The sequence below is a fragment of the Xenopus laevis genome, chromosome 5S (genome assembly GCF_017654675.1).
Source record: "Xenopus laevis strain J_2021 chromosome 5S, Xenopus_laevis_v10.1, whole genome shotgun sequence".
In the NCBI taxonomy this organism is placed as follows: domain Eukaryota; kingdom Metazoa; phylum Chordata; class Amphibia; order Anura; family Pipidae; genus Xenopus; species Xenopus laevis.
In genome coordinates this window covers 127,196,767-127,224,060 of record NC_054380.1, presented here as the reverse complement: position 1 = coordinate 127,224,060, position 27,294 = coordinate 127,196,767, and the positions used below count along the sequence as shown (strand labels likewise).

General features: G+C 41.9%; 1 protein-coding gene across 2 annotated transcripts; it reads right to left on the bottom strand.

Moving 5' to 3' along the window:
* Positions 1–1,621: 1,621 nt before the first annotated feature.
* Positions 1,622–22,318, bottom strand: LOC108718251 (tribbles homolog 2). Of its 2 annotated transcripts, none has more exons than XM_018265952.2 (3): positions 22,242–22,318; positions 18,673–18,965; positions 1,622–4,015 (listed from the first exon to the last, which is right to left on the bottom strand). In XM_018265952.2, the coding sequence occupies exons 2-3, from the start codon at positions 18,825–18,827 to the stop codon at positions 3,547–3,549; spliced, it is 624 nt and encodes a 207-aa protein (XP_018121441.2). In that variant the 5' UTR covers positions 18,828–18,965; positions 22,242–22,318; the 3' UTR covers positions 1,622–3,546. The 2 variants fall into 2 exon arrangements, with proteins under 2 accessions (XP_018121441.2, XP_018121440.1); XM_018265951.2 differs by lacking the exon at positions 22,242–22,318 and adding an exon at positions 20,561–21,864.
* Positions 22,319–27,294: the final 4,976 nt, after the last annotated feature.

Here is a 27,294-nt window from a genome sequence, read left to right as displayed (position 1 = left end):
TGTTTGATCCATTTTTATGTTCCAAGGAAGGAAAGAGGTAGATTAGCAAGTCTGGATATACATTACTAATACATTACTAAAAAAAAAAAAAAAAACCTGAAAGTGCTTGTTGACTTTGGCTCTAAAAACAGACCGTCAAGAACCTCACCACTTTTCTTGTACCTGTGTGAGGAGTGTAAAGACTCCTGGCATATGACTGATTCATGGATCCATCATTTTGATGTCACTGAGGAATTGGAGGCAGAAGTGGACCATTTAGAAAAAAATGTGTTCAGCATTTCTACATTAAAATACAGATATGGGACAAGTTATCCAGAATGTTTAGGACCTGAGGGTTTCTGGATAACGGACCTTTCCATAGTTTGGATCTTCATACCTTTTTATGGTTAAAACTCTCAAACTCGAAATGTGAATTATCCCAACTCAATTCGTATTTTAATTCGAATTTTGAGATTTATCAAACCGTGGCCCTTTAAAAATTCGAATTCGACTATTCACCACCTAAAACCTGCCGAGTTCATGCATAAGTCAATGGGAGAGGTCCAGTGACCATTTTTATGCTGTTAGTCGCCTTCCTAACATTCGAGTTTAGTCTAATTGGATTTGTAATATTCTATTTTTTTTATTAAATAACCCCCCACTCGAATTTCGAGTATATGCGAATTTAATAGTTAAAAAAAATTCGACCTTTGATAAATGTGCCTCTAGATAAACCCAATAGGCTGGTTTTGCTTCCAATAAGAATTCATTTTATCCAAGTTGGGATAAAGTACAAGGTACAGTTTCATTATTACAGAGAAAAAAAAAAATAATATGGAGTCAATGGAAGACACCCTTTACAGCTTTTCTGGATAAGGGGTTTCCGGATAACAGATCCCATACCTATATATAAAATCTAATACATATTGAAACATATTCTAAGTACAAAATCTACTGAAGATTTTTCATCAGCAAATAGTCACTGGACTATGTATTTGTATATACCAAATGCTAGAGTCCTACACGGAACCAATTTCTAAGACCCAGACCTGACCCTGCAGCCCGACTACCCGACCCGGACCCTCAACTGCCTTATCGACAACCCGACCCCCCAACCCGCAGACCACCATCAAACCAGAAGTTACATCATCAAGCGTTGCCGATAGTCAAGGGGGACAGAAGAGAGCGCCGTGTGATGTACGAGACCTGTGCCAGTAGTCAGATGGGAGGGGGAGATGAGTGGAGGGAAAGCTGCAGGAAGAGACCTGCAGCAGGAAGAGACCCGCAACCCAACCCACGTCCCGCATCTATATCCGCATCTACCATTTTTTTGGTACCCGAACCGCTGCAGGACTCTACCAAATGCTATATATTTTGAGTTCCTTTTACAGGGACTTATTATATTATTATTCATGATTAGTGATGGGCGAATGTGTCCCGACGCCAGCACACATTAAAGTCAATGGGCGTCGGAATGGTTGCCACAGTGAATTTTCACTGAAATTTTTTGGCGAAACGTGGAAATTCGCTCCAAATTCGCGCCTGCCGAATAAATTCGCCCATCACTATTTATGATCTGACTTTGAGTGTTTTTTTTTTTTAATGCTTAACATTTCAGACACAAGAAAAACTTGAAATATTCTGTAGTTAAATATGCACAATTTTATTGGAGAGATTTGGACAAAAACATTAAACCAAATACATAACATTCAAAGCACCAGAGGCAGTAATAGGCCACCATGCATGTAATCACCAGTCGCTCCTCTTACAAGGTACTTGAAGGGGGAGGGGGAGATAATTAAAAAAAATAAAAGGTGGGCAGCAAAAAACAACAAATTGGTGGGGGGGGGGAAGGGATAAAACTTAATTGAAAAAAAATTCCTTCTTGACTCAGCACCATCTTTTGAGTGTAAAATCAAACACTCCTTTTAGTTACCAAAATTAAAACCACTGTTAGCTGCAGCTTTGTCTTTTTCAGAAAAAAAAAAAAAAATCATCCTTAAAAAAATTAAACTTTCCCACAGGGCAGGCAAACTTTCAATTTAAAAATGCCAAATAGCGGTACGCACATGCCACATACTATAATTATGCACAAATTCAAGTAACATTGATATACTTACGAAGTCTACATGTACCTACCCAAGAACGGGACCAATTCACAAAACGCATACGAGCAGTATAATCAGAACAACTGAGGTACTGGAAACACAAATATTTAGCCTGATATTTTACTATAGAGCGTATAGTTGTGGTGAGGGGTTGGAGGGGCTGTCGGTTTAACTTAAAACAAGCTTAAATAAAATAAAAAATAAACTAGGGACGTTAAGTGCCAGGATACACACAGGAAATTAAGAAAGTGGTAAGTACAGCATGTTACATGTCATTTTTAAGTCAACCCGTAATTGAAGTACTGGCTTAATACATCACTACTGTGACATTTTCCTTCAAAAATAATAAATAGATAGTATTCTCGACTATATAAAAAGGTACATTTTAATGCGATGTCGTAGGATGGAAGGAGGGGGGGGGTCAAATAATTTATGAATAGTTGTCAGCTTATAAACACATTCCTTTGACATGGTAAGAAAGAAAAAAAAATAATGATTAAAAAAAAAAAAAAAAAAAATTCTCCCTTAATAACATGTCTGTGAGTAATGCAACAAAGGAAGTCGGGAGAGAATTTGGAAACCATTGTTTAAAATATGAATGCAGCTTTCTATGTAGAACACCCTACTGGCTGTAAGTGCAAGATGGCAATTTGTGAGAGTCAGTTCATCCAAACCCTGTTTGTTTTTCCAATGGTAATATATATATATATTTTTTTTTTTGTCTCTCTCCATAAGCGTAGCTGTAGCCCATCTGGAAGTTCGAATTATTATCGCTTCCTGAAGCCAACCGTTTAACAGAAAACAGAACAGCTTGTTAAACGAGTTACGTCCCCTTTAGGGAACAATAGCTTGAAAATGCCATTTCCTGAAAGGAATATGAAGCATTGAGAAATTAAAACGAATTAAGTTGAAAAATTGCTATTTAAAAAATAAAATATAGACTTGCTTTAGCACCCACTTTTTTTTTTTTCTTTCCGGTCAGTGCATCTCACTTGTCTTTAAATGTATCCCTTGAACCATTAGAATTGTATTTGTTGTTTTAAAAAGCCAATTGTACCTTCCCTGAACAATGGCGGACTAAAATATCGTAACAGTGCGATGCCAAGGTGTGCGTGGCAAAACATTGACATTGTTTTTTTATTTTTATTAACAGGAATGACAAAGCTGCACCACGATTGGTTATGTGCAGTCTCCTTGGCTCCAAGCGGTGAGAAGCTACAGATGATCCACGTTGATGGTTGTCCATAAACTAAATTTATAGCAGCTTTAATGCTACATGTGAACAGGCAGTTCCTTTCAGACTTCTTCTCAAAACCAAGGAGCCCAGAGCGATTATTTTTTTTTTTGTTTTTTTTAAATATGTTACCAGGCTAAGACTGATTTTGAATAATACGGTCAGGAAGGACTCCTTCATGTGGCCATGTTCAGCTCAAGTACCAAAAAGAAACCAGTTTTGTGCTCAGTTAAAAAAAGGGTCCGTATCCTCATCCATATTGACATCAGGCACCAGTTGATCGGACACTTCCTTAGCACCACATCCTGAATTCAATGCATTGAAATCTGTTGAAAACCAAGGATGGTCCAAAATTTCTTGGGAGGTGAGCCTTTCTGAAGGCTCCCGGCGAAGAATGCTACGTATAAGACATTTTGCCTTGGGGGATAATGTCTCTGGAATGTTAAACTGCCCTCGACGGATTTTGCTGAACAGTGAACTAGGCTCAATGTCATGAAATGGGTAACGTCCAACCAACATGGTGTAAAGCATAACTCCTAGACTCCATACGTCTGCAGCTTTGCCAGAGTAGCTGCCATTTGTGTTTAGGATTTCTGGGCTTACATATGCGGGGCATCCATGTTTGTCAGAAAGGGAATCATCGCTACCAGCTAAGACGTAAGCATCTTCCAAGCTTTCCAGTTTCACCTTCGTCCTGAAAAACACACACACAGTTGTGATTACACACCTTAGTGTGAGCCAATAGAGTTAGCAAAAAAAAAACAAGTATATACATACAGGCACAAAAACACATTGATCTTCCAATATATTATTACATTGATTGTAGGAATTGCCAATAACATGATAGCACGGTTTGTCTTTTGACCTGACCTTCAAATGACTGGATCTGTGCAAAATATGGTGGATATGGTAGATGCTTTGGGACTTTGTGTGATCTAAATGTTTTAGTGACTGTATTGTGATAGTCAACAGAGTCAAAAGTTTGATGGAAAATGCCCAGATTGGCAAAAAAATTGGAAAATGAAGGAATGGACATCTCCTTATCACTTTGGTTATTTGTGCACAGTATGTCAACAATGGGAACATCAGGTGTGGCTCTTCACTCATCTGCTGATGTTTTTTTGCACTGCCTGACCTGGTGAATCAGTAGATGAAATGTTCAAACCTGTCTCATTCAACAGATATCCTCTAATACAAGGATATCAGTTGGGATCAGTGGGTCACCATGGCTAATAGAGAGGAATCTAAAAGTAAAAGTGTCAATACATGGTAAAATCCCCTCGTTTGGCGAAGTCAACAAATGAGCAGATCTTTCCCCGATATGCCAACCAAAGGCAGGGTGATATTAAGTCAATCCGAACATTCGCCCTAGGGCTGAACAATCAGATTACAACAAAGAGAATGGGCATCGACGAGATGAGGACCGCATAAATTAGCCGATGCAGTCCTTGATCACCAGAAAATTCTAACCTTCCTGATCGATATCTTGGCCAGATATCGATCAGGAAGGCCCATCGGAAGCTCCCATACACTGGCAGATATGCTGCCAAATCGGTCTAAAAGGACCCATATCGGCAGCTTTAATCTGCCCATGTATGGCTACTTTAACTGCCCAAGTTTTTCCTACCAACAATATCAATTTCTCTTTCAAGCTTTTGTAACCCATGTAGAGAACTGCATTTCAGCAGGAGAGAGAGAGATTTTCCCTTGCACTTTCAATGAATTCAGAAGTGAACACGTGGCACAAGAAAGCAAACATTGCATCATTCTTCATATTAGGCCACGGTTTCATTGCAATTTATGGACGTGTTTATACTTTGTAGCTTCTCCCCTGACGACACAAATAAGATTCCTTGTATAGAATGATAATATATAATATTTATTTTGAGGAATTGAGTAGTATTTTATACATACAGGAAGCAGGTAGTTCTCGAATGCTGTTTAGACAGAATAACAGGATGGAAGTGCGATACTCTGTGCTTTTATGGGTGATTTTTACCATATTTTGCACATAACCAAAAACACTGGAGAACAGAAATGCATTTGCCCTTGGAGACCAATTATGTTTGTAAACCATGTCTGATGCCCAAGGCATATAAGTGTGGTTATACCTAATTATGGGGAAATAATGGGCTGACCAAACAAATACAACCAGTGTCAGACTGGGACACCAGGGGCCCACCTAAAAACCTTAGACCAGGGCCCACCAAAGAACCATAGACCAGGGGCCCATTTTCAGTACTATTATTCTTCTTCTCCTCCTCACTCAACCTCTATTCTCCTAGTCTCTATTCTTTACATACTATAATCTATTATTCCATATATTTAGCCTCTTTGTTCTCAAAGAAATAGGGTATGGCCATGAAATAGGCCAAATGTTTAGCAGCACAAGGGCCCACTGACACCTGGGCCCACCGGGAGTTTTCCTGGTATCCTGGTGGGCCAGTATGACACTGGATATAACAGGTTGGTGTAGTAAAGAAAGAGTCATCATGACTAGTGGACCTCTGATAGAGACAAAAGCACCAGTGTTACTATTGAATGTGGAAACAAAGATGACCAACTACCAATCCTGGTATAACAATTTTTACAGTATTAAAATGTTCATTCATTAAGTTGAACTTCTCATTCAAATCTCTGTTCTGTTAGAACAGTTTCTCTCAATCATTAAGGCCTCTGTTTTTCCGTCTATGGGAGATATAAAGGCCATGAGATGAATACTGTTGCGCATTGATTGGATTTTGTTGACTCTCTGAGCAAGTTAAAAGAAGAAGCAATTGAGCAGGTGAATGCTTTCCCATTAGTGGTGAATGAAACCACAATTTCTCCATCAAACACAGCCACGCAAGTCAGAAATTGAAAAGGCATCATGGTATCCCTGGGAACGGGCAGGAAAGCCCACACAAGACAAAGGCGCTTCCATTGAGAATTCAGCGGCAGCTTTCAGAGGAGCAGCACAACTGCCTTCATCGATGTAATAGTGGGAAAGTAATTCACACATCGTAATCTAGTTGTCGGCAGAGCTTGCACTTTGCCAAAAGCATGGGAAAGCAGCATAAAGCTTAATGCACATCTATCTCTCTCTGCTATAGGGAAACTACTCCCAAACTATGATCTTTATACTATAAAAGAAAATATGTCACTCTGAGCAACTTCCCAATGTACAATGTTACCAAATTATTTTTAATTGTAATTGCTATAGAGAACAGCATATGTCGCCTTCACAATATAGCAGAATTCAGGCCAACAGACTTGGAGTAAGTAATAATTCTTATCCAATTATATTAACAAAAATATTAATCGTTGACCTTTAAGCTATACAGGTATGGGGCCCGTTATCCAAAATGCTTGAGACCTAGGGGTTTCCATAAATGGGATCAGTAATTTGGATCTTCATACCATAAACCGAATAAAAAAAATAAACATTAATTAAACCCAATAGGATTGTTTTTCCTCCAATAAGGATTTAGAATATCTTGGTTGGGTTTAAAAGAAAATGGTACTGTTTTATTAAAACAGATGAAAATGAAGTCAATGGGAGATTGATTTACTGTTGGTTTGAGGCTTTGGCTGGCCTTTGAAATGGACACTAAAGGTGACCATGCGCTGGGCAAAAAAAAAAAAAAAACCTGCCGATTTGGTCCCTCCCTTGGCAACTTATTGTTCCATGTATGGGGCCTACAGATGGGTTTGCCCTAACGAAAATTCAGCAGATATCAGTCCAGCAGATTTGATTTCCTCATCCTTCAAGGGCCACATTGCCTTGTTGATGTAGTCATTATCTGATGGGACTATGGAGGCCTCTATATGATCTGATCAGGACAACGATCGGTTCCACCCAATTTAGCCCAGCATTTGAGTTGCCAAATCAGGCCCAGACTAACCCTAAAAAGCTTGCTCCAGAAATGGATATTCCACATAACCTTATTAACTTCATTGCCAGCTATCCTCCCTGCTATTGGCCATTTAAGGCTCAGAGAAGCTCCCTGCAAAGCAATACATCAGGATAAGGGACAAGAAGTCTGCAGTGTATGAGCAAATCCATTCCAAGGTGACCAAAAACCACTAGCAGATACACACTGGCCCTTTAATAGTGGATAATTAACCCTATAAGCACCAAACAGGTTGTACAGCATCTTCATAAAAAGACCATATTGTAGATTGTACATTTTTGGCCAAAAATGTGCAATCTGCTATTTGTTCTTTTCATACAGTACCTACATTTGTTGCATTGTTAAAGGGCCAGTGCCAAAAATGTACAATGACACACACTGGTTAAAATGATGACGGATGGCAGAGAGAGAAAGAGACAGCCATGGCACACAACAGATTAAAAAAAAAGCGTATTTGGCTCCTGTATAAAATTCACACTTCTTTTATGTTTAGAAACACACAGATCAATCCAAACGCATTTCCCCGTATCTAAGAACAAAGTCTGCAGGTAGAAGACGGACATGAGAAAGCATCTTGATAAGCAGAAATGTGAGTAGTGTTATTTTTCATGGATTTCCCTGCCTGTTTCCATGGCAACGAAGACGTAGATCCTGTTTGTAAGAATTGCGGCTATTAGTTTCCCTCGCTAGTAAATGGAAACATTCAGCTCCATCTCAAAAGGCCCAGTAATGCATCGGAGCGCGGCGATCGGAGAAAGGCAAAGCAAATTCATGTCAAAGAGGCTTTATTCCCCAGATACAAAATAAAGGAGTAAAAAAAAAAAAAATAAATGAATAAATAAAATAAAAACCCAGACCCGAGACTTTATATGATCATGAGCACCTCAGTGACTTATAATATCCTCTATATAAACCACCAACCTACTCAGCTATGCTACAATGTCCGTCTGATTCATGGCTCACAAATGACACAGGACTTGTCCAGAATGGGCAGGGTTTGGCAGATTGTAGGGGTGTTCAAAGGCAATGTGGCATAGCTGGGTGATTAAGGGGCATGGGCACCTGTGATATGTGTTTTTTTAATTATGGCACCATTCAAATTAGTTGGCCGGGCCCACCACAGAGGGCTCCTGGGTGGACAGTGGCATAATAACCTGGGTCCTGCTGGGGTAACCCTAATAACCAAGCAGTATGATTTTTGATGAAGATGGACTAATTAAAGGAGAACTAAAGCTTAAGCTTAAACCAAGGCAACCACAGCCCTTTAGCAGTAAAGATCTGTGTCTCCAAAGATGCCCCAGTAGCTCCCCATCTTCTTTTCTGCTGATTCACTGCACATGCTCTGTGCTGCTGTCACTTACTGAGCTTAGGGACCCACTCACAATATACAGTACACATAGAATAGAAATGTCACAATATAAGGCTGATTAGTAATTAATACAGATAATTACTACATGGCAGCACAGAAACCAGTGCAATTAGCATCAGAATTTAATAATCAGCAAACCTGTAGCATCAGCTTATATTACAGGGGAAGCTCATTTTCTGCTGGATAATTAGTGACGAGCCCTAAGCTTAGCTTCTCAACAGCCAATCAGAGCCCACTGAGCATGTGAGTGTCACAGACACTTTCCAAGATGGTGACCCCCTGTGACAAGTTTGAAGTTCTGAATCATTGTTGCTATTAAGAAGCTGAAACTTTAGGCTGGTGCAATAAATTCAGAAAATAAAACATGACATTTTTAGCCACATTCATTTTTAGGGTTTAGTTCTCCTTCAAAGGAGAAGGAAAGCTCTAACTGATGGGGGTGGAAAATTTTAGGGCACCTCACATGGATTGTAATGACTTACTTGATACCCGGGCCAGTGCTTCAGCAGCACTTGCACGCAAGTGATTCTCTGCCTTCTTTCTATCCATGCACGGGTGCAAATGTGCAGTACAGTTAAAAACCGGACTTTTCGCTCTATTGTGCATGTGTCGACCGCTGAATTCTGAAGTACAAAGAAGGGAGAAAGAGGATTGCTCACTTGTAAGAGCCCCAGGCCGGTGCAATTTCCTGCACAAATGCAACAAAATGCTGCAAATCACCCCTCCATTCAAAGTGAATAGGAAGTACCTCAATCGCATTTTGCACTGCATTTCTCAAAAACGCAAAGCCCTGACAATATACAGGAAAAGGGTGCACACTAGTTCTCCTACATTTAACAGCCGGCTTTAAGAGTCATAACCAGTAGTGCAGCGAATACAGACAGATACTGCTTTCACTTGCAGCTGCAGCTGGCTTGAACCCTCTGTTAAATTTATCAACGTACATTGCTTTGAATGCAGTTTCGGTAAGGGTACCCTTGGGGGGCTTATAACCATCCCTAATGACACTATAAATACAAAGGCTGTAAGTATCTGGTCTTTCTGGCGTAGCAGTGAAGGTGTAGGTGCTCCTTGCTTCCTAATGTTGCTAGACACTGTATAGCCATAGAAACGGAGAGGACACTGGCGTCCAATGCAAATGAGGCTTACATCATCGCTACTAATCGAGTGGGAGAAATTTAGGGCCAATTTATCAGACTTGTTTACCCAAGCGCCGAGCAAACACATTTCTCTGCCATCTGAGCTGTCATTGTATGGTACAGATTGCATAGCCTTTTATGGTACACGAGTCTTCTCTAAACAAACACTAGCAGTGCGTTTATCTCCTGCTTTTTACAAGAGCATCTGTTACTTACTAATTGCATGCACAGCCAGGTAAATATTGTATTTTATCCCCTAGTAACTAATGATCTACTTACAGGGCGACTCGGCCTTAAAGGAACAGAAATATAGATGCGTTTCTATAGCACAATTATATTTTAATAGCAGAGACATGAACCTGTTTAAACTGCTCTTAGCTTTTCTTAAGGCCTTTAGGCTAAAGGTGGCCATACACAGGCAGATTAAAACTGCTGATATCAGTCCTTTAGAACGATATCTGCCCGTGTGCGTTGGTCTTCCCTTGGCCAAAATCGGCCAGATATCGATCAGGCAAGTGACATTTTGCTACGATAGAGGACCTCGTCAGCTAGTTGATGCGGTGCCAAGAAGAGCCCAGGTATGGCTTCTAACCAAGAGTGATCAAAATGCCCAATGGGCACATATAGATTTAAATTAATCTAACGACACATGCTTAAAATTTGCCTATACCTTTAGCTTAAGCCGGAGGACTGTTTATTTAAAGACATACAAACACTGCTTTAACTGCTATAAACAAAGCTCCCATTAATAAGCCGAAGGCCAATTTCCGACCCCAATTTCAGACAGCCTTGTGTCTGCTCCTGCATCCTGATGAAGGGTGGGTGTTTGTTCCCCCCCCCCCAAACGTTGATGTTTGGTGGCTGAATAAAAGGGGATTTTCCCCAACTGCATTAATCAGCGTGTGTGCGGATCCGTTTCTTATACACATTGGTTGCTAAGGGACCCGGCCGGGTCAACGGAAGGAACGCACCACCAATTGCAGTATTGGTGAACTACAGGTGTGCGGTAGGAGAATTACATTGCTTCTCTGAAATCCGCTGCATGTGTTTGTGCTGGAGCCAACAAGTGGCTTCTGGATGTGAACACTGAAGAGGATAAGAAGAGGATTCGGCTAGCAGTGGGGGGCTGAAACCAGCTTGTGGACCAAAATCAGTTAGAAAAAATCCAAAGGCTGATTTCAGCCCTACTGTGGGCAGTAGCCTTCACTCTTTTCCACACTGAATTAGTTGGTGCGAACAGATTAGGTGGGTTTCGTCAAAGAACCGCAAGTCTTTGCATTCTGAGCCAAAATCTACCAAAGTCTGTTTATGACAAGCCAAAGAGAAAGAGAAAAGGCTACTGCAGGCTGTAGGGCTAGCTGATTTCAGCCCTTGTGCGACCGAAGCCTAAAATATATATTTTTAAAAACAATCTATTCTCATTAAAACGCTCCTTACGTCAAAGACAAAACAATCCAAACGGTATTCATGGAGTACTGTTTTGTTTGTAACAAATGAAGATTCCCACCTGGTAAGGAAAAATCTTTTGTATAAAGTTCACACTGTTCCTTCACACCTACTAATCTTATTCGCACTGCTGTAGTCTCGGAACAGTGCTGGGGGGGATTGAAACACAAGCAACGTGACTATAAAATAGCACAGATCTACTGCCTCACACAGTCACGTATATAAATAACTCCTCTGAAAAGGACACCATCATGAAACAGTAAAATGTAGATTGGTTTGTCTCGCACCTGCAAATATACAGGTATTGGGATCTGTTATCTGAAAACCCGTTATCCAGAAAGGTCATCTTCCATAGACTCCATTATAAGCTAAACTTTTTCCCCTCTAACAATAAAACAGTACTTTATTGGAGGCAAAACTATTCTACTGGGTTTAATTAATGTTTAAATGATTTATTTAGCAGACATAAGGTATGGAGATCCAAATTACAGAAATAACCCTTATCTAGAAAGCCTCAGGTCCCGAGCATTGTGTATAACAGGTCCCATACCTGTATATGTCCTATTTAATATGGGTGAAGAAATGTTTTCCTCCTTCCTGTGGGTAAAGAGCAATGAGTGGCACTTGACTCGGGTTTTAAACCTCATTTATAACCTTGACACGAATGAATGTAAAATTGCTCTTCTGAGAACTTTTGCAATTGACTATTTCTTTTCTCGTTTTCAAGATATTAGCAGTTTTTAGAACAGGTCATAATCAGTAAAAAAAATTGGTATAATCAGTTTAAACTTAAAGGGGTTGTTCACCTTCAAACACTTTTTCCAGTACAGTTGGTTTTCGAAATAAAGATTTTTTTTTAGTTATTTTCTATTTGTGTTTTTCTAATATTGAAGTGTAAAGATTAATTTTCCCACCATCTAAAGCAGGTCTGGGGGGGGGGGGGTTGCTGACACTTACATTGGAAAACTGTAAAAAAAATATATAGATAGGAAGCAATTGAAAAAGTCTTTGTTTAAGATGAACAATCTGAAAACAAATGAACTGGAAAAAAAAGTCTTTGGTAGGTGACAACTCCTGCACAAAATGTTCGGATTGCAGGCGTGTCCGGGTCGAGCTCTACTCCTGCTCTCAACCACCCACGACCTAGCAGTTCCAGTGCCAGAATTTATAGACTTTTAACTGGAGATGTTAAAAAAAAAAAAAAAAAAAACCTTACTTGAACTTGAATAACTTGAATCCCTTTTTTTAAAAAAAAAAAATCAATATTTCAGTTGTCACCTTCAGAAATGGCCAAAAAATAGTCATTATAGACACAGGATTCAGGTGGAAGTCAAAGTGAGAAAGAAGAAAAAAAGTGCAGTCCCAATGGTTATTATGCCGCTTCATACACACAAAGTGCTGAGCAATCGCCAAACGTACTCACTGATCACTTAGGAATGTGTCCTTCACCCCCTGCCAATGGCCTTTCCCCCAACACAGGGCTTCTATATTCATATGCTAAACACGCCTGTCTGGACTGCAGACATAATACAGTCACGTTCCTCGGCTAGACCCTGAAGCGCACACTCAGAAAAGACCACAAATTGAACGTGATCTCATTATTTATTGGGGTTTATCAGGAAGGGACAATACGTCTGTACAACAAGTGGTGCTCAACTCATGTATCCATGGCTGGAGGTATCTACTTCTGGGTTGTTTGGTGAAGGTTCCTGGGGGCTATCTTGTACTTTTAAGAATGATCCAGGGCTGTGGGAACTTTAATAACCAAAGGGGTTAAAAATCTCCCGAGTGGCGCATCCAAATCTGACATTAATTTGCTATGGAGGAGATACACATAACTGTACATGTCCTTGCCGGAGGGGAGTAAATAGATTCCTTACTGTAGTTCTGACAGGCGAGATAAAAAGCCTTTCTTCATTGGGCACCATGGAGACAGCCAGTGAACACACTACCTGCACAGAAATGTCTCCCAAAAAACACAAACTTGGGTTGAAAGGCTGGATCGGCACTGTAGACCAGCCAAATGTCCCTTGAACTGAATGAACAGGAGCACACCATAAATATTAAGACTGAAGAGTTAAACTGTCATCTCCATATGCCGACAGCCAAGCCATTAACAAGAACAATCAGTGGGTTTTCAAAAAATAATTCACAGCTGTCCTTACAGCACCCTGAATTATTATTATTAACATGTATTTTTAGAGCCACCATATTCTGCAGCACTGTAAAATAAATATGTTTATACAAAGAACATATAGCCACCAGTAACTAATATCTAAGCAAACTAGATCAGACAAGGTCACACACACAATGGTTCATAAACATTCTGGGGAAGAATGGCTGGCATGAAAAGACCACTAGGCCTTAGGTATCTTCCTACTCTCTTTCATTCACCAGTAATTCAGAAATACTACTAATAAGCTGCTGCATAGTCACAGGGGCAGCAATTACAGCACAGGATACATAGTAGATAACAGATACACTCTGTAGAATCCCATTGTATGCTACAGAGCTTATCGGTTATCTGCTGTGTATATTGTGTTTCAATGGATGCTCATGACTACACAGCAGCTATTGTAGTCTATAGCTGCAAACACACCAGTTGTACCAGTGCAGGGAAACAGTAAATTTCTTTAAAACACTTATTTTTTTGGACGTTGCTGTTCTTTTTATCTCCTTCACCACTGGCCGCAAATTTTGGCTGTACATACTTGCAGTGACATTCCGGCTTGCTTTGAATGCTGGGAGTTTATGAAAGCTTCATGGGCATGATAAGGGACTATGTTTTGCTCTTCCCAACCACCAACGGTGCAGTAGTATGGCACAGTTCATAGATTGCTTGTTCATGTACTGCGGTACAGCAAAACCCCATTCCCACCAACACATTTTACAATCGGGAACCAAATTCTGTTTGTTGGTATACAAACCATTGCACACAAAATCCAAACCATGACATGGGATTCACCCTACACTACACAATAGCTTTATTTCATTTGAAAGGAAAGGGCTGAGGGGGGGGTTGGGACATTGTATTGTTTGGGTTTAGCACATAGCTTTTCGGTAACCAAGAATGCAATACATTCCTTTCTTTAATGGATGAACAATTTCCTGCAGCCACGTTTGCCCTCTATTCATGTGAGCTCAGGTCAAAGGGTTAGAAATACCATCATTAAATCAGCTGAGGCCCATAAAATGACAACAAAAGGACCAAGGGCTCAAACTCTCACCCCTCCCCTTCCCCATTGGACATTAGACCAAAAAAAGGAGGCACGGTGCTCGTTCAATAGGCTGCCATAATGCAGGCCAATCCAGATATTGTACAATGACATAAGAATTTATCAAAAAAAGCCTCACGTAAATGACTACATTCCAAAAATTCCAGTTAAATACTTCCTGGAGGAATGTTTTAGGCTCATCATTACATTGCATTGTAAATGCACACATGTAAAGCCGTTTAATTTCCAGTGTAGAACATCGCTTACATTCCCCACTTCCGTTAGGGAGCCCGTGTTTAAAACTCTGTACAAGGGCAAGACACCCTCGACTTGAAATAAATTTTCCAAAATAATCTCTTGCCGCATGCACTAGCTACACTTTTACATCATTGAAAGGAAATGTTTGTATAAGAAAGAATTATGCCTCCAATGTCCGCACACGATATCAGACGATCGATAAATATCGGGTGCTGTGCTGTAGTTGAACAATGTGCAGGAACAGAGATTTGCACGCATACCGAATCCTCTTTTCTCCAAACGATTTATTAGGATACAAAAGCCTTACATCGAGCACAACCGAAACGTCGATGTAAATACGATGTAACGCTTCGTTTGGAGAGGATTCGGTGTGCGTGCAAATCTCTGTTTATATGTATATATATATATATATATATATATATATATATATATATATATATATATATATATATATATATATATATATATATGTGTTAAACAAATGCTAAAGTTTCCATACCATTTTAGGAATTGCAATATCTGAAACTATTCTTTTAGCAGAGGGACAGCTCTGTTGAACACTGGTTTTTATCAGTAATAAAAAATGAAAACCAATTGGAAAGTGTCTAAGAATAGCACTCTCTACATCATATTAAAGGGGTTAAACAACCCCTTTAAATGGAATAATTTAAAAATGGCATAAGCATTGAGTACACCGACGATACAAAAGAAGCCGTGTAACCCCACGTGTGATAGAGTCCTGCGCAGAATCAATTTGTTAAACACAAACCCAACCCGCAACCCACTGCCCTACCTGCAAGTACCTTATCCGCAACCCGATCTGCTTACCATCAAGAGACAGGAAGTGCTGTCATTGTTAACCGGAAGTGACATCATTAGAAGTAGGCATGATCAGAAAAAAGGAGTAAAACTCGCTATTGAGAAGATCTGTACCCCAAAACGAGGAGAACCGTCGACCTGCGTCTATACCCGTTACGAAAACTTCTACCCGCAACCTGCAGGGTACTGCTGGTTTTTGTGGTAACCCCCGGGAACTCGACCCGCTGTGTACCCAGTGTGTGTTCCCGTTCAACAGGTGTCGGCTTAATCTAGGCTGATCAATTCCTGCTCCATTTAACTAGGAAGACAACCATCACCTCACAAAAAAGGAATTCACCAGAGCAAATGAGAATCGACAGGAAAGCAAAAGTGCTTATTGCTGTTTAACCAAAACATTCTGCCGGTCAAATGGAGCAACTAGTCATGTTGGGTCAAGGCTTAGAAAGGCTTCCACTGAAAGCATAAGGCACAATCTTGATATACTGGAAATGACCCAAAATGCAGGTAAATCACCTTTAAGTTAACTTTTAGTATGTTATAAAGTGGCCAAATCTAAGCAGCTTTTCAAATTAGCCTTTTCCCCTTTTTCTTGACTCTTTCCAGCTTTCAAATTGGGGTTACTGACCCCATCTAAAAACATATACTTTGCAAGATTACATATGTATTGCTACTTTTTATTACTGGTCTTTCTATTCAGGCCTCTCCTATTCATATTCCAGTCTCTTATTCAAATGAATGCATGGTTGCGAGGGTCATTTGGACCATAGCAACCAGAATGCCAAAAATGCAAACTGGAGAGCTGCTGAATAAAAAGTGAAATAACTGAAAAACCACAAACAATAAAAATCAATTGCAAATTGTCTCCGAATAGGATTATCTACATCATACTAAACTTTTATTTAAACTTAAACAACCCCTTTGCTATACTAATTTGCATTTATAATGGTGCAGTGGATGCAACTCAACATCTGCTCACAACGAGGCTTGGGGGATAAAACCATTGCATCGCGGGTCAATAAAATACAACCGCATCTGAATGTTACAAATAGGCAAAAAAAAAAACAGAAAAATGGAATATCCCGTAATGTAGTCTATGAAACCTGAACGGCGCAAGGACACAAGCAATAGGCTGTAGGAATTGCTGGTGGCAAGTCAATCCATTCTGACAACATGACTTTATATTCATCCCCAAGGGGACCCTCTGGACCAATTACCAACAAGTTAACAGGCGGTTTTTTGCAAGGCTAATCTGACAGCTTCATAAACACTGCACTGCAAAACGACACTGGCTGTAGATACGGAAAATAAACACTGCACCATTCATAGATTTGAAAGAGAAACCCAAGGTCATCTAGGAAAGTAATAAATAAACATGAGCAGGTATAATCCAGCCTCCCAGCAGCTTGTGCAAGAGACCTGCGTGCAAACCACACACCTTGGAAAGTGCTCATTAAGCACATTTTTGGGTAAAGGGTAACCTGCAGTTTGATTTATTCTGCTACATTCCACACATTCTGTGCATCAGTCACTGCTCTGGTGTCTCAATGTTCTTTTTGTTGGACAGGCTGCAGTTATGAACACCCTATGCCAGAGGCACATCTACTGTACCAAACTTCATGGGTAAGGGGAGGATTGGTATTACTCCTGGATTGTGAATGTACATTATGCGGCATATGAGTGTATAATTAACCTGTATTTATCAGGAGACAGTTAACCTGTCCGTATGTTTTTGGAGGTCCTTGCAATTAGTGCCCTGGCTGGAATCAAACCCAGGACTGCAGAGGTGCATCTACTGTACCAAACTCCGGGTGTAAGGGGAGGATTGTATATTGCTCCTGGATTGTGAATGTACATTATGCAGTAGATGAATGCATTATTATCCTGTATGTATCAGGAGCCAGTTAACCTGTCCGTATGTTTTTGGAGTTCCTTGCAATTAGTGCCCTGGCTGGAATCAAACCCAGGACAGCGGAGGTGCATGGCGGCCACCATGCTGCATCCAAAGACATTTCTTTATGTGTAAGGCAAGTATATAAAGGTCAGTCATTCAAAGCCCAGACAATGTCCTCAAAAAGCCAATATCAGATTAAAGGGAAAGTTCAACTTTAACACACCTTCTATGTTTCCCCAGCACTACTTTGCACGCCAGGTGGGTCACTACACATACACAGCACCCGAGGTAAGGCACTACACATACACAGCACCCTCTGCTTGCAATAGGCAAAGAACCCAATAGGCACTAGGTCTGTTTGCTTCAGCAGCACTAAGCCCTCATGCCACTTAAAATAGTTTATATTTCTTTATTTACTTGCCCATTAAAAGGCCACTAACCCCAACACTAAACACTGAGCTGTATTGACATGCCAGTTATTTTTTCATCCTGCACATATAAAAATGTTTTTTGTTCAAGCAGAGGTCCCATTTTAAATTAAATTGTCTTTGCCATCACCTCTGATGTCGGCAGCCATCTTTATCTGCTGGCTACATTAAAGGAAAACTATACCCCCAAAATGAACACTTAAGCAACAGATAGTTCATATCATATTAAGTGGCATATTAAAGAATCTTACCAAACTGGAATATATATGTAAGTAGATATTGCCCTTTTACATCTCTTGCCTTGGGCCACCATTTCGTTATGTTCTCTGTGCTGCCTCAGAGATCACCTGACCAGAAATACTACAGCTCTAACTGTAACAGGAAGCAAAAAGACACAACTCTGTCTGTTAATTGGCTCATGTGACCTAACATGTATGGTTTGTTGGTATGTTTGTGAGTACAGTGAATCCTACGATCCCAGGGGGCGGCCCTTATTTTTTAAAATGGTAATTTTCTATCTATGATTACCCAATGGCACATACTACTAGAAAAGTATATTATTATGAAAATGGTTTATTTACATGAAGCAGGATTTTACATATGAGCTGTTTTAAGCAATATCTTTTTATAGAGACCTACATTGTTTGGGGGGTATAGTTTTCCTTTAAGCCCAACCTAATACATAGTATTTAACAGAGTCTCTGTTAATGCAAAATGATCCAAACCAAACTGAGAATATGTTTAAATTTTAAATAAAATAAGCAGTAAGTTAGGCAAGATTTTTGGGAATTGCATTGATGACTTGTACCATATGCCTAAAATCAATGGGCCTTTAGGCATGCTGGGAGTTATAGTTCACAGAAAAGAGTTTATGGATGCAACGCTGATCTTACCTTTCTCCATCGTTAAAGACAAATTTCCTTAGCTTAAGATCCCTCAGCACGACCCCGCCATCGTGGCAATGAGCTACAGCCGATACAATCTGATAAAACAGTCTGGCAGCTTCCTCCTCTTTCAGCTTTTTGCAGGTACGGACAAAAGAATGCATATCCCCATGGCTGCGCTCGAAGAACACATAAGCTTTAATCTCTCCGAGGATGATTTCGGCTATTTGGTTAATGTTGTGGTGGATAGGTAGGCAAAAACAAGGTGCCAGCGTCTCCTGGTAGCAGCGAATATCGAAAACCTAAAAAGCAGGAGGGGAGAGGGGGGGGTTATGTCACAAGTTAAGGAGGAAAGTCTCATGTGTAGAGCAAGTTTGTCAGCTCACAGGGAACAATGTGGCCAGTGAATCATTAATCCTGAGACAAAGAACATCTGTGTGCCATGCTATGCTGTATGCTGCGCTCCTCTCTAGAAACTATTCCTCTCGTTTAGGCATTGCATTTCACAGACAGGTTTAGGGCATTTACCCTGGGGTCCTTTATAAACGAGACACAATTACATAGTGTACTAATTGTAAGATATATTACAGAGGTTAAGGCTTTGGCTAGAGACTGGACTACAATAAACCCGACATTGTAGCACTCATTCATCAACGAATATCTCAGCTTGTATTCTTGGAGAGTTATTAAGCTGCTCGCAATACGCCAAGAAGCATTCATAAACACACATCCGAACGCGGCTCATTCACAACCCAGCTTGATGAATGGCTGTCCAACTCCATAAAAGCATTTAAAAAGCATGACACCATCAACCCGACTGCCATATTAGCCTCCCGGGGGAGGCTATGGAGCTGTCGACAGTTTGCAATTACATCATTCATGCACCATTGTTTATGAATGAATGAGGAGACCGGGCTCGATGCTGCACTTCCGCAAGATGCCTTTTATCGAAAAGCTTCTGCATAGCCCAAGTCGATGAATGGGAAGAATTAAAAGCAACGGGTGGTGGAAAGAGATGCGCTGTACAAATACGCGCCACCGATACTGCAGGCTCTACAGTCATGGATGAAATGGGGCACCAGAAACAGATTGCAGCGTGTATACAATAGGGATGCACCGAATCCACTATTTGGGATTCGGCCGAATCCTTGGTGAAAGATTCGGCCGAATAAGCATATGCAAATTAGGGTCAGGAAAGGAAAAAGTGGAAAAATTATTCTTTTTTGAATGTGATTTTCCTAACCGTCCCTAATTTACATATGCAAATTAGGATTCGGATTCGACCAGGCACAAGGATTCGGCCGAATCCCGCTGAAAAAGGCTGAATCCCGAACCGAACCCTGGATTCAGTGCATCCCTAGTATACAATGGCTTATTTTGTCTGGAGTGCAAGCAGAGAGGGGTTAAGAGATAGGGGAAAGGGATACCTAAATAATAGCTCTACACATACCTAAAATAGAGGGGGCTGCCCTTGCCCCATTATAGCAAAGGTGATCAGCCTGAACCCCTAAAGGTGGCCATAGACGTAGAGGTCCGCTCGTTAGGCGACATCTCTCCCCGATAAGCCCACATTGAAGTGGGAGATATCGGGCTGATCTTATCGTGGGCCCTAGGGATGGCCCCACACATGGGCCAATAAACTGTCAATTTGGTCTGTCAGCAGCTTTTATCAGCCTATGTATGGGGGCCTTTACACACAGGTCATTCACAGATCTCCAATTCATTAAACTACTCCTGCCCCTCCCCCCCCATTCAATCCCTTTAATTAGACAAAAAACAGATGGCAATGGTTTAAAAACAAAGGAACAATTTGAACACACAAAGCCACACAATAGGGGGAAGAAGTCCCAAGACAAAACACTAAAAGGGGACAATTGAGACATTCATCCGACGTTACCTTGCACAGAAACTCCTCTCCGCTGTGCAGATGAAGGGCTCGGAAAACGTGGTTTCCCTCCAGAGGCTCCAACAATAAGTATTTCCCAATGCAGGAAACGCAATGCGACGAGTTCGGAGTCTCTGGGGGACTTGGAGAGCCAAGGTTTGGGCTGAAGCTCTGACTGGGCTCTGTGGACCTTATGGACGATAGCTCTTCGAAATCCTGGTTTTTATTCCTCGATCTCCCATACCTTGCGATTGTAATGGGGTTCGACCTTTGTATGTTCATGGGTATAAGGGACCCACCAAAAAACCTCCGCTCAAGGTTGTGCTTGGAGCTGGTCAGCGATGGATCTTCACACACACAGAGGAGAGTGTGTAATTGTGCAAATGCAGTGGAAGAATAAACGAGGGGGTCGGGGTTCCAGAGGAAGCTCAGGCAGAAAGACAGGGATAAGGCAGAGGTCGGTGTAGGAGCAGTCACAACCCACAGTAGGTGCTATGATCTAGAACACAGCGGTTCTAGAGCGACGAAACCGGGTCACCACACGCTCCAAGCTTGTGTGCAAAAAAGAAACAAAGTATCAACTTGAAAAATAGAGGCAGGGTTTCCTTTCCTTTCTGTATTCCAAAAATATTCGGTCTGGTATGAAAAATATTATTCTTTGGGGAGTAATGAGGGGGGGGGGTCAAGCTAAGCCACTTAGTTTAGAAAAGGGAATGTGGGGGGTAAATTGTGCTGTAACAATAACAAACCCTGGTTAAACTGTAGATGGCGTCTGGAGCTTCTCTCTGAAACACACAGCGATCTGTAGGGATTTCTATAGTCCCGGTTTCTTGGTGGGGTCGGGAGGGGTCGCTGAGCAGAGTTACAGGGGAGAGCAGCAGTAATGCTTGTGTATGGACAGTTCACTGGTTAGGGGGTGAATGTGCCTGAGATCAGCGACAGTCGCACACAGAGACAAAGTTCAGGCAAGGACAAGGCGGCAGATGAATGAGCGCGACTAAACAGACGCAGCTTTCCCTTGGACAGAGATGAATGGAATACAGATCCACAGCGTTTCCTTCGGCGACGGGAACAAGAGAAGAGAAGCTTGTAGCGTCAGATCGGTGCAGAGGTAACAGGGAGAGACGTTAAAAGAAAAGAAGGGGTGGCTGCCGGGGCCGGTCCCCTTTCAGCAAGACATGATCATCTCCCGCGGTGCTGAACTTACGTGGCTTCTCGTTGTGCGTGTGAGTGTGCGAGTCTGTAGTGTTGCTGCTGCCGCTCAGTGTCACACGCACAGCCACACTACAGCCCGACCTCTCCGCGCTCTACTCAGCCTGCCGGCAAGCCCCGCCCTCTGCTGCTTCTCATAGGATAACGCGCCAGTCGATGAAAGAGCCTGAGGCCCCGCCCACCAGAGACTCATTCTTTGCCCAGCTCATTCTGTTTTCTACTTTCACCTCATAACGCCGAGTTAAAGGCACCGTAACTAATAAACTGTGTATGTATGTGCTGTATGTGTGCATCTAGTCACTCCTAATGTCACCTCAACTGCCCTTCAGCTCGTCACCCTCTCCTCCCTAATGCCTGGGAATAGGCAGAAAAATAATGTGCTGGGGTTGGACTGAGGAGAGTGAGGCCCACCTGGCTTACTACCCCATCCCCTCCCCCACTGCCCACTCACCCACTGCCAGCCCTTCCCACCCACACGTACCTTATACTTTTGAGGAGCGATGGTGGAGGGCAGATGGGGTCTGGGTTGACAGGGCCCATTAGAGTTTTCACCTGTCCAGTTTTGACCCAGACAGCCGGTTTTTTGAAGGCCTGCCCGGTTTTCCGAATTAGGCAAATCATTCCCTATGATTGACGCGGAGGTCGGCCAATTGCCCCTGTCATCACAACCTGCTCCCTGCAGCGTCACAGCCCGCCCCATTGCATCACAGCCCGTCCCCTGCCCGGAATCAACTGGGCCAAAAGGTGGCAACCCTAGGGTTCACTGGTTCTTTCCCAGTGTCCTGCCGGCCCAATCTGACCCTGGACCACAGGCCCTAGTAAAAAAACGAACCCAACGGTGCGCCACCAATGAGGCGAGTTGAGATACTCGCCTCAGACGGCAGCGCCCCCCTGGTTGCCAGGGGCAGCAAAAATGCAGCTCCTGGTAACTTTAAGAGCCAAATTTCCATTTATTAAACTGGAAATTCGGCTTTTCTAGCGCAGAGAGCGCTATTTTCACTCTGTGTTAGCAATGCGGCCCCCGCTGGACCCCCATCAGCAATTTCAAGGTAAACACGACGGGCAAGGGGGGGCGGCATTTCAAACACTGCCTCAGGCGGCGTAACAGGCTGGAGCACGCCTGACTGAACCCTGTCCTCTTCCCTTAGTTTGCACCCCTGCTGGAAGATGTGCTGTTTATTTTCTCTTCTCTCTTTCTCTTCTCTAAATCTTTCATTTGGCCACCCAAACGCCAGAGGGTCCTCACCCCCCCCCCCCCGTGAGTGCACCCCCCCGCGAGCAGCCACATGGGATCCCTCTGGAGCACCGGAGATTAGGAGTGCAGGAGATTTAAAGAGCTACACATCCCAAGTGCTTCTGAAAAAATTAGAATGCAGCTGGGTGACGTCACCTCTAAAATCTTGTTGCCCTAGGCCAGGGTCCGACTGGAGCATGGGGGGCTCAGTCCTACCCTGCCCTAGGCCTTTGTGGCCCTTCCACAAATCTGGGGCTGCTTTCAGGCCTCCGTGCAGGACTCACAGTGACCCCAGCAGACCTCACTGGGGGATGGGCTCAGGTGCAGGGGCACTAGACACACACTTAGGGTTGCCACTTTTGTGACAGATTAAACTTGGGCAAAGGGGGCAAGTCAATGACATTGGGTCAGGTGTGTTGATATTGGCATAATGATGTCAGGAGTAGGGTTGCAACCTGGCCGGTATTTTACCGGCCTGACCAGTAAAAATGATGGTTGATCCCAATGTTATTAATAGAGAAAATAGATAAATATATATGAAGGCCTAATGATTTTGGAGATGGGGCTATTATGTCATACATATTCAATTAGATTGATTTGAACACGTTTTTTTTAAATATTTATAATTGAGCAGAGAATTTTGAACTGGAGAGTTCTTTGAAAAAACTGTCCCTTCTTCATTTTGGTGATCAATTAGTAGGGATGCACCGAATCAAGGATTCGGTTCGGGATTCGACCAGGAATCTGACCTTCATTTTTTCTTTATTATAGTTTTGCAATTATTTGCCTTTTTCTTCTCATCCTTTCCCAGGGCCGGGACAGCCTGGTCAGGCGCCCCAGGCAACCCGACCTGCCGCGTCACCCCCTACACTGAGCGCGTGCAGGCACGCTGACAAAAGCGTCACAGCACACGCCACTCTCAATCACCTAGGCGCGCGCATGTGCACGCGTAGACACATCGCATGCCGCGCTCCTGTCACATAGGAGCGTGCGCATGCGCACAAAGAGCCGGACGGGGTAGACAGCAGTTAAAGGTACTTGCTGGGCGCCCCCTAAGCTTTGTGCCTACTCTGCCTACCCCTAGTTCCGGCCCTGCCCTTTCCAGCTTTCAAAGCGGGGACACTGACCCCATCTGAAAACAAATGCTCTGTAAGGCTACAAATGTATTGTCATTGCTACTTATTATTACTCATCTTTCTATTCAGGCCTCTCCTATTGATATTCCAGTATCTTATTCAAATCAGTGCATGGTTGCTACAGTGTCGCACTGGGATGCCAGGGGCCCACCAGAAAACATTAGACAATGGGCCCACTTTCCCAACTATTATTCCTCCTTTTCTCACTCAACCTCTTTATTCTCCTAGTCTTTTATCTACTATCTACTTCCATTGTTATGGATTTTTTCCCATAACGAAATAGGGAATGACCATGACATAGGCCAAATATTTAGAAACAGGTGGGCCAGTCCGACACTGGGTTGCTAGGGTAATTTAGACCCCAGCAACCACATTGCTCAATAAAAAGCTGAATAACTCAGAAACCACAAATAATAAAAGAGTGAAAACTAATTGCAAATTGTCTCAGAATAGCTCTCTCTACATCTTACGAAAAGGTTAACAACCAATCAGCAGCCAGCATTTGTAGGTCACCTGTTGGCAAGGGGATGTGATAGGGTCTCCTATTGATGCTAATTATTTAATACACATTTTTTATTTATTTCTGTCTGTACATTTCTTTTTGTTAATAACTGAAAGGTGGCGAGTGCACGAGTAGAGGGATTGCCTGCAGTGCACATAGAACCTGGGGACTGTAATATGAGCCCGGTACAGAGCTGACTATAGGAAAAGTGTTACCCTCCCTAATCGTGTTCTTGCAGAGCCCACCAGCAGAAGCCGCTGAGGAGGAGAGCAGAGTGATGCAACAGCTGACAGGGAGAAATATTATCAAACAAACCAGCTTTTGTTGCCTTGGGGAGCGAGAAGACTCCTCACTGATGCAACTGTTACAATAAGGAAATGATGGGGATTATCTGTTCTCTGTCTCTATTACAAATGCTGTGAAATAAACTGAACTGGATTGCACAGGGTTAATAAAACAATTTAAAAGCGATCTCCACCCCTGGTGCAATCATCATCATTTATTTTCATCATCATCATTTATTTATATAGCGCTGACAAGATACGCAATGGTGCAATGAAAGAAAACAACGTTCCCACATTTAAAAATAAAAAAAAAATTGTCAGTGGTTTTAGTGTTATTTTTGTATATGTCAAAACCGGTATCTCTTTATATTCTCTGCACTGTAAGGGTAGGACTCCACGAACGGTTTTGTCGTGATCCAACGCGTTGCACAGCGTTGATCTGACGCGACTGTCGGACGCAGCGTGCAGCTTCTACACCCGACAGTCGTGTCGTGTCGGATCAATGCTATGACACCATGGGACAATTCTATCTCTTACCTTATTTTTTTCGCATGCGTTTTGTCGCAGTGCGTCGGATCGGTGACAAAATTGTTTGTGGAGTCTTACCCTTAGTTTTTGACTCCTGAAAGAATGCAACAGAAACCAGCTGCTTAAAGGGGTGGTTCATATTTAGTATGTTATAGAAAGGTCAAAGCAACTTATCAACTGGTTAGTAAATAGTACAGGTATTGGAACTATTATCCAGAATGTTTGGGACCTGTAGCTTTCCAGATAACGGGTCTTTCCTCAATTTGGATCTTCATACTTTAAATCTACTAGAAAATCATCGTTTGGCTCAAGTAAAAGCTATTGTTTTATTATTATTTATTATAACTTTAGATTATTTTATTATAATGGAGTCTATGGGAGATGACCTTTCTGTAATTCAAAGCTTTCTGGATAATGGGTATCCAGATAATGGATCCCATACCTGTATAGTACAGTTCTTTTAATTATTTGCCATCTTCTTCTGACTCTTTCCTACTTTCAAATCGGGTTCACTGACCCCATCTAAAAAAACAAATTCGCTGTAAGGCTCCATATTTATTGTTATTGTTATTTTTTTATTACGAATCTTTGTATTCAGACTCTCCCCATATTCAAATCAATGCATTGTTGCCAGGTTAATTGGGACCCTAGCAACCGGACTGCTGAAGTTGCAAACTGATGAGCTGCTGAATAAAAAGCAAAATATCTCAAAAAAAGTGCAGCAGTGCAACAATGGACTAACAAATACGGCTTTCAGCTGCAATTATATTTTCAGATACTTTGAAACCACTGAAACCTTTTAAAAGGGAAGATCACCAATTTATTTTTAGTAAGGATTAAGTGGACCTATTTAAAGCAAGGTTTCAGTCAGTCTTTTTTTTTATTCCTTAACGTTTTCAAATGTTTAGACTTCCTATTCTGCCTCTAAGTGACCTGTCAGTTCGGGGTATTGGGGGTCAAAAAAAAACAGACGGATTCGGAGGCTTTAATTTTTTTTTAGATATTCCTCTTTTTATTGCTTATAGACCCTCTGCTATGCATCATTCATTTTGAATTTCCAACAGCGGCCTAGATGCTTGCGTAATTGTCTCTAGCAACAAGATTTTCAAGCCTGACAGATACACTAGAAATAATATAGGTCATTTTAAAATCACAAGAAATCCAAAAATGGACAGTTGCCAATTGTTTAAAAGTAACAAAGTTTATGCGATACTAAAAATGAATTGCAATGGCATCGTAGGTTCAATTCCAGCCAGGGCACTATCTGCAAGGACTCAAGGAGTCTGTATGTCCTTCCTACGTTGCTGTGGGTTTCCTCCCACACTCCAAAAACATACAGGCAGGTTAATTGGCTCCTGATGGAGGAAACTTAACTGTGTCGGAGGCGCCAATGAAGCAGGATGCCGGGGAAACCAAGCTTGGTATAAAACATAGAATCTTTATTAGTCCTGGTTAAAACACAAAGTAGAAGTGCGGGCAGGGGAACCAGCTTTACGTGTTTCGTAACCAAAGTCACTTCATCAATCGGGAGATTTGGAATTTGGAAATTGGAGATCTGGAAAACCGGGCAGGATTTTCCCTAAGATTGACACAGAGTCAATTTGTTTTCCGAAGTCGCCAAAGTTTCCTCGTGAGGCAACTTCTGGCGAATTCAGAAAAAGAAGTGCCGCGTGTGCTTTAACGCAGGCGACTTTTCATTATAGCGGATGGGAAGATACGCGGAGGCAGTTTGGGGAAATTGTTGCCCAAAAGAACAGGCGATTAGTCGCCAGGTGACAAAATATCCCCGAATCTCCTCGTGTGAACTAACTATAACACTATAGGCAGTTATCAGGAGCCAATTAACCTGC

Excerpts from the sequence above, each read along its gene's own strand:
- LOC108718251 (XM_018265951.2), bottom strand. The coding sequence starts at position 20,830 with ATGAACATACAAAGGTCGAACCCCATTACAATCGCAAGGTATGGGAGA. Across the intron at positions 18,966-20,560 it reads GAGAGGAGTTTCTGTGCAAG|GTTTTCGATATTCGCTGCTA; the intron begins GTAACGTCGGAT and ends CCTGCTTTTTAG. Across the intron at positions 4,016-18,672 it reads GTCTTTAACGATGGAGAAAG|GACGAAGGTGAAACTGGAAA; the intron begins GTAAGATCAGCG and ends TGTGTTTTTCAG.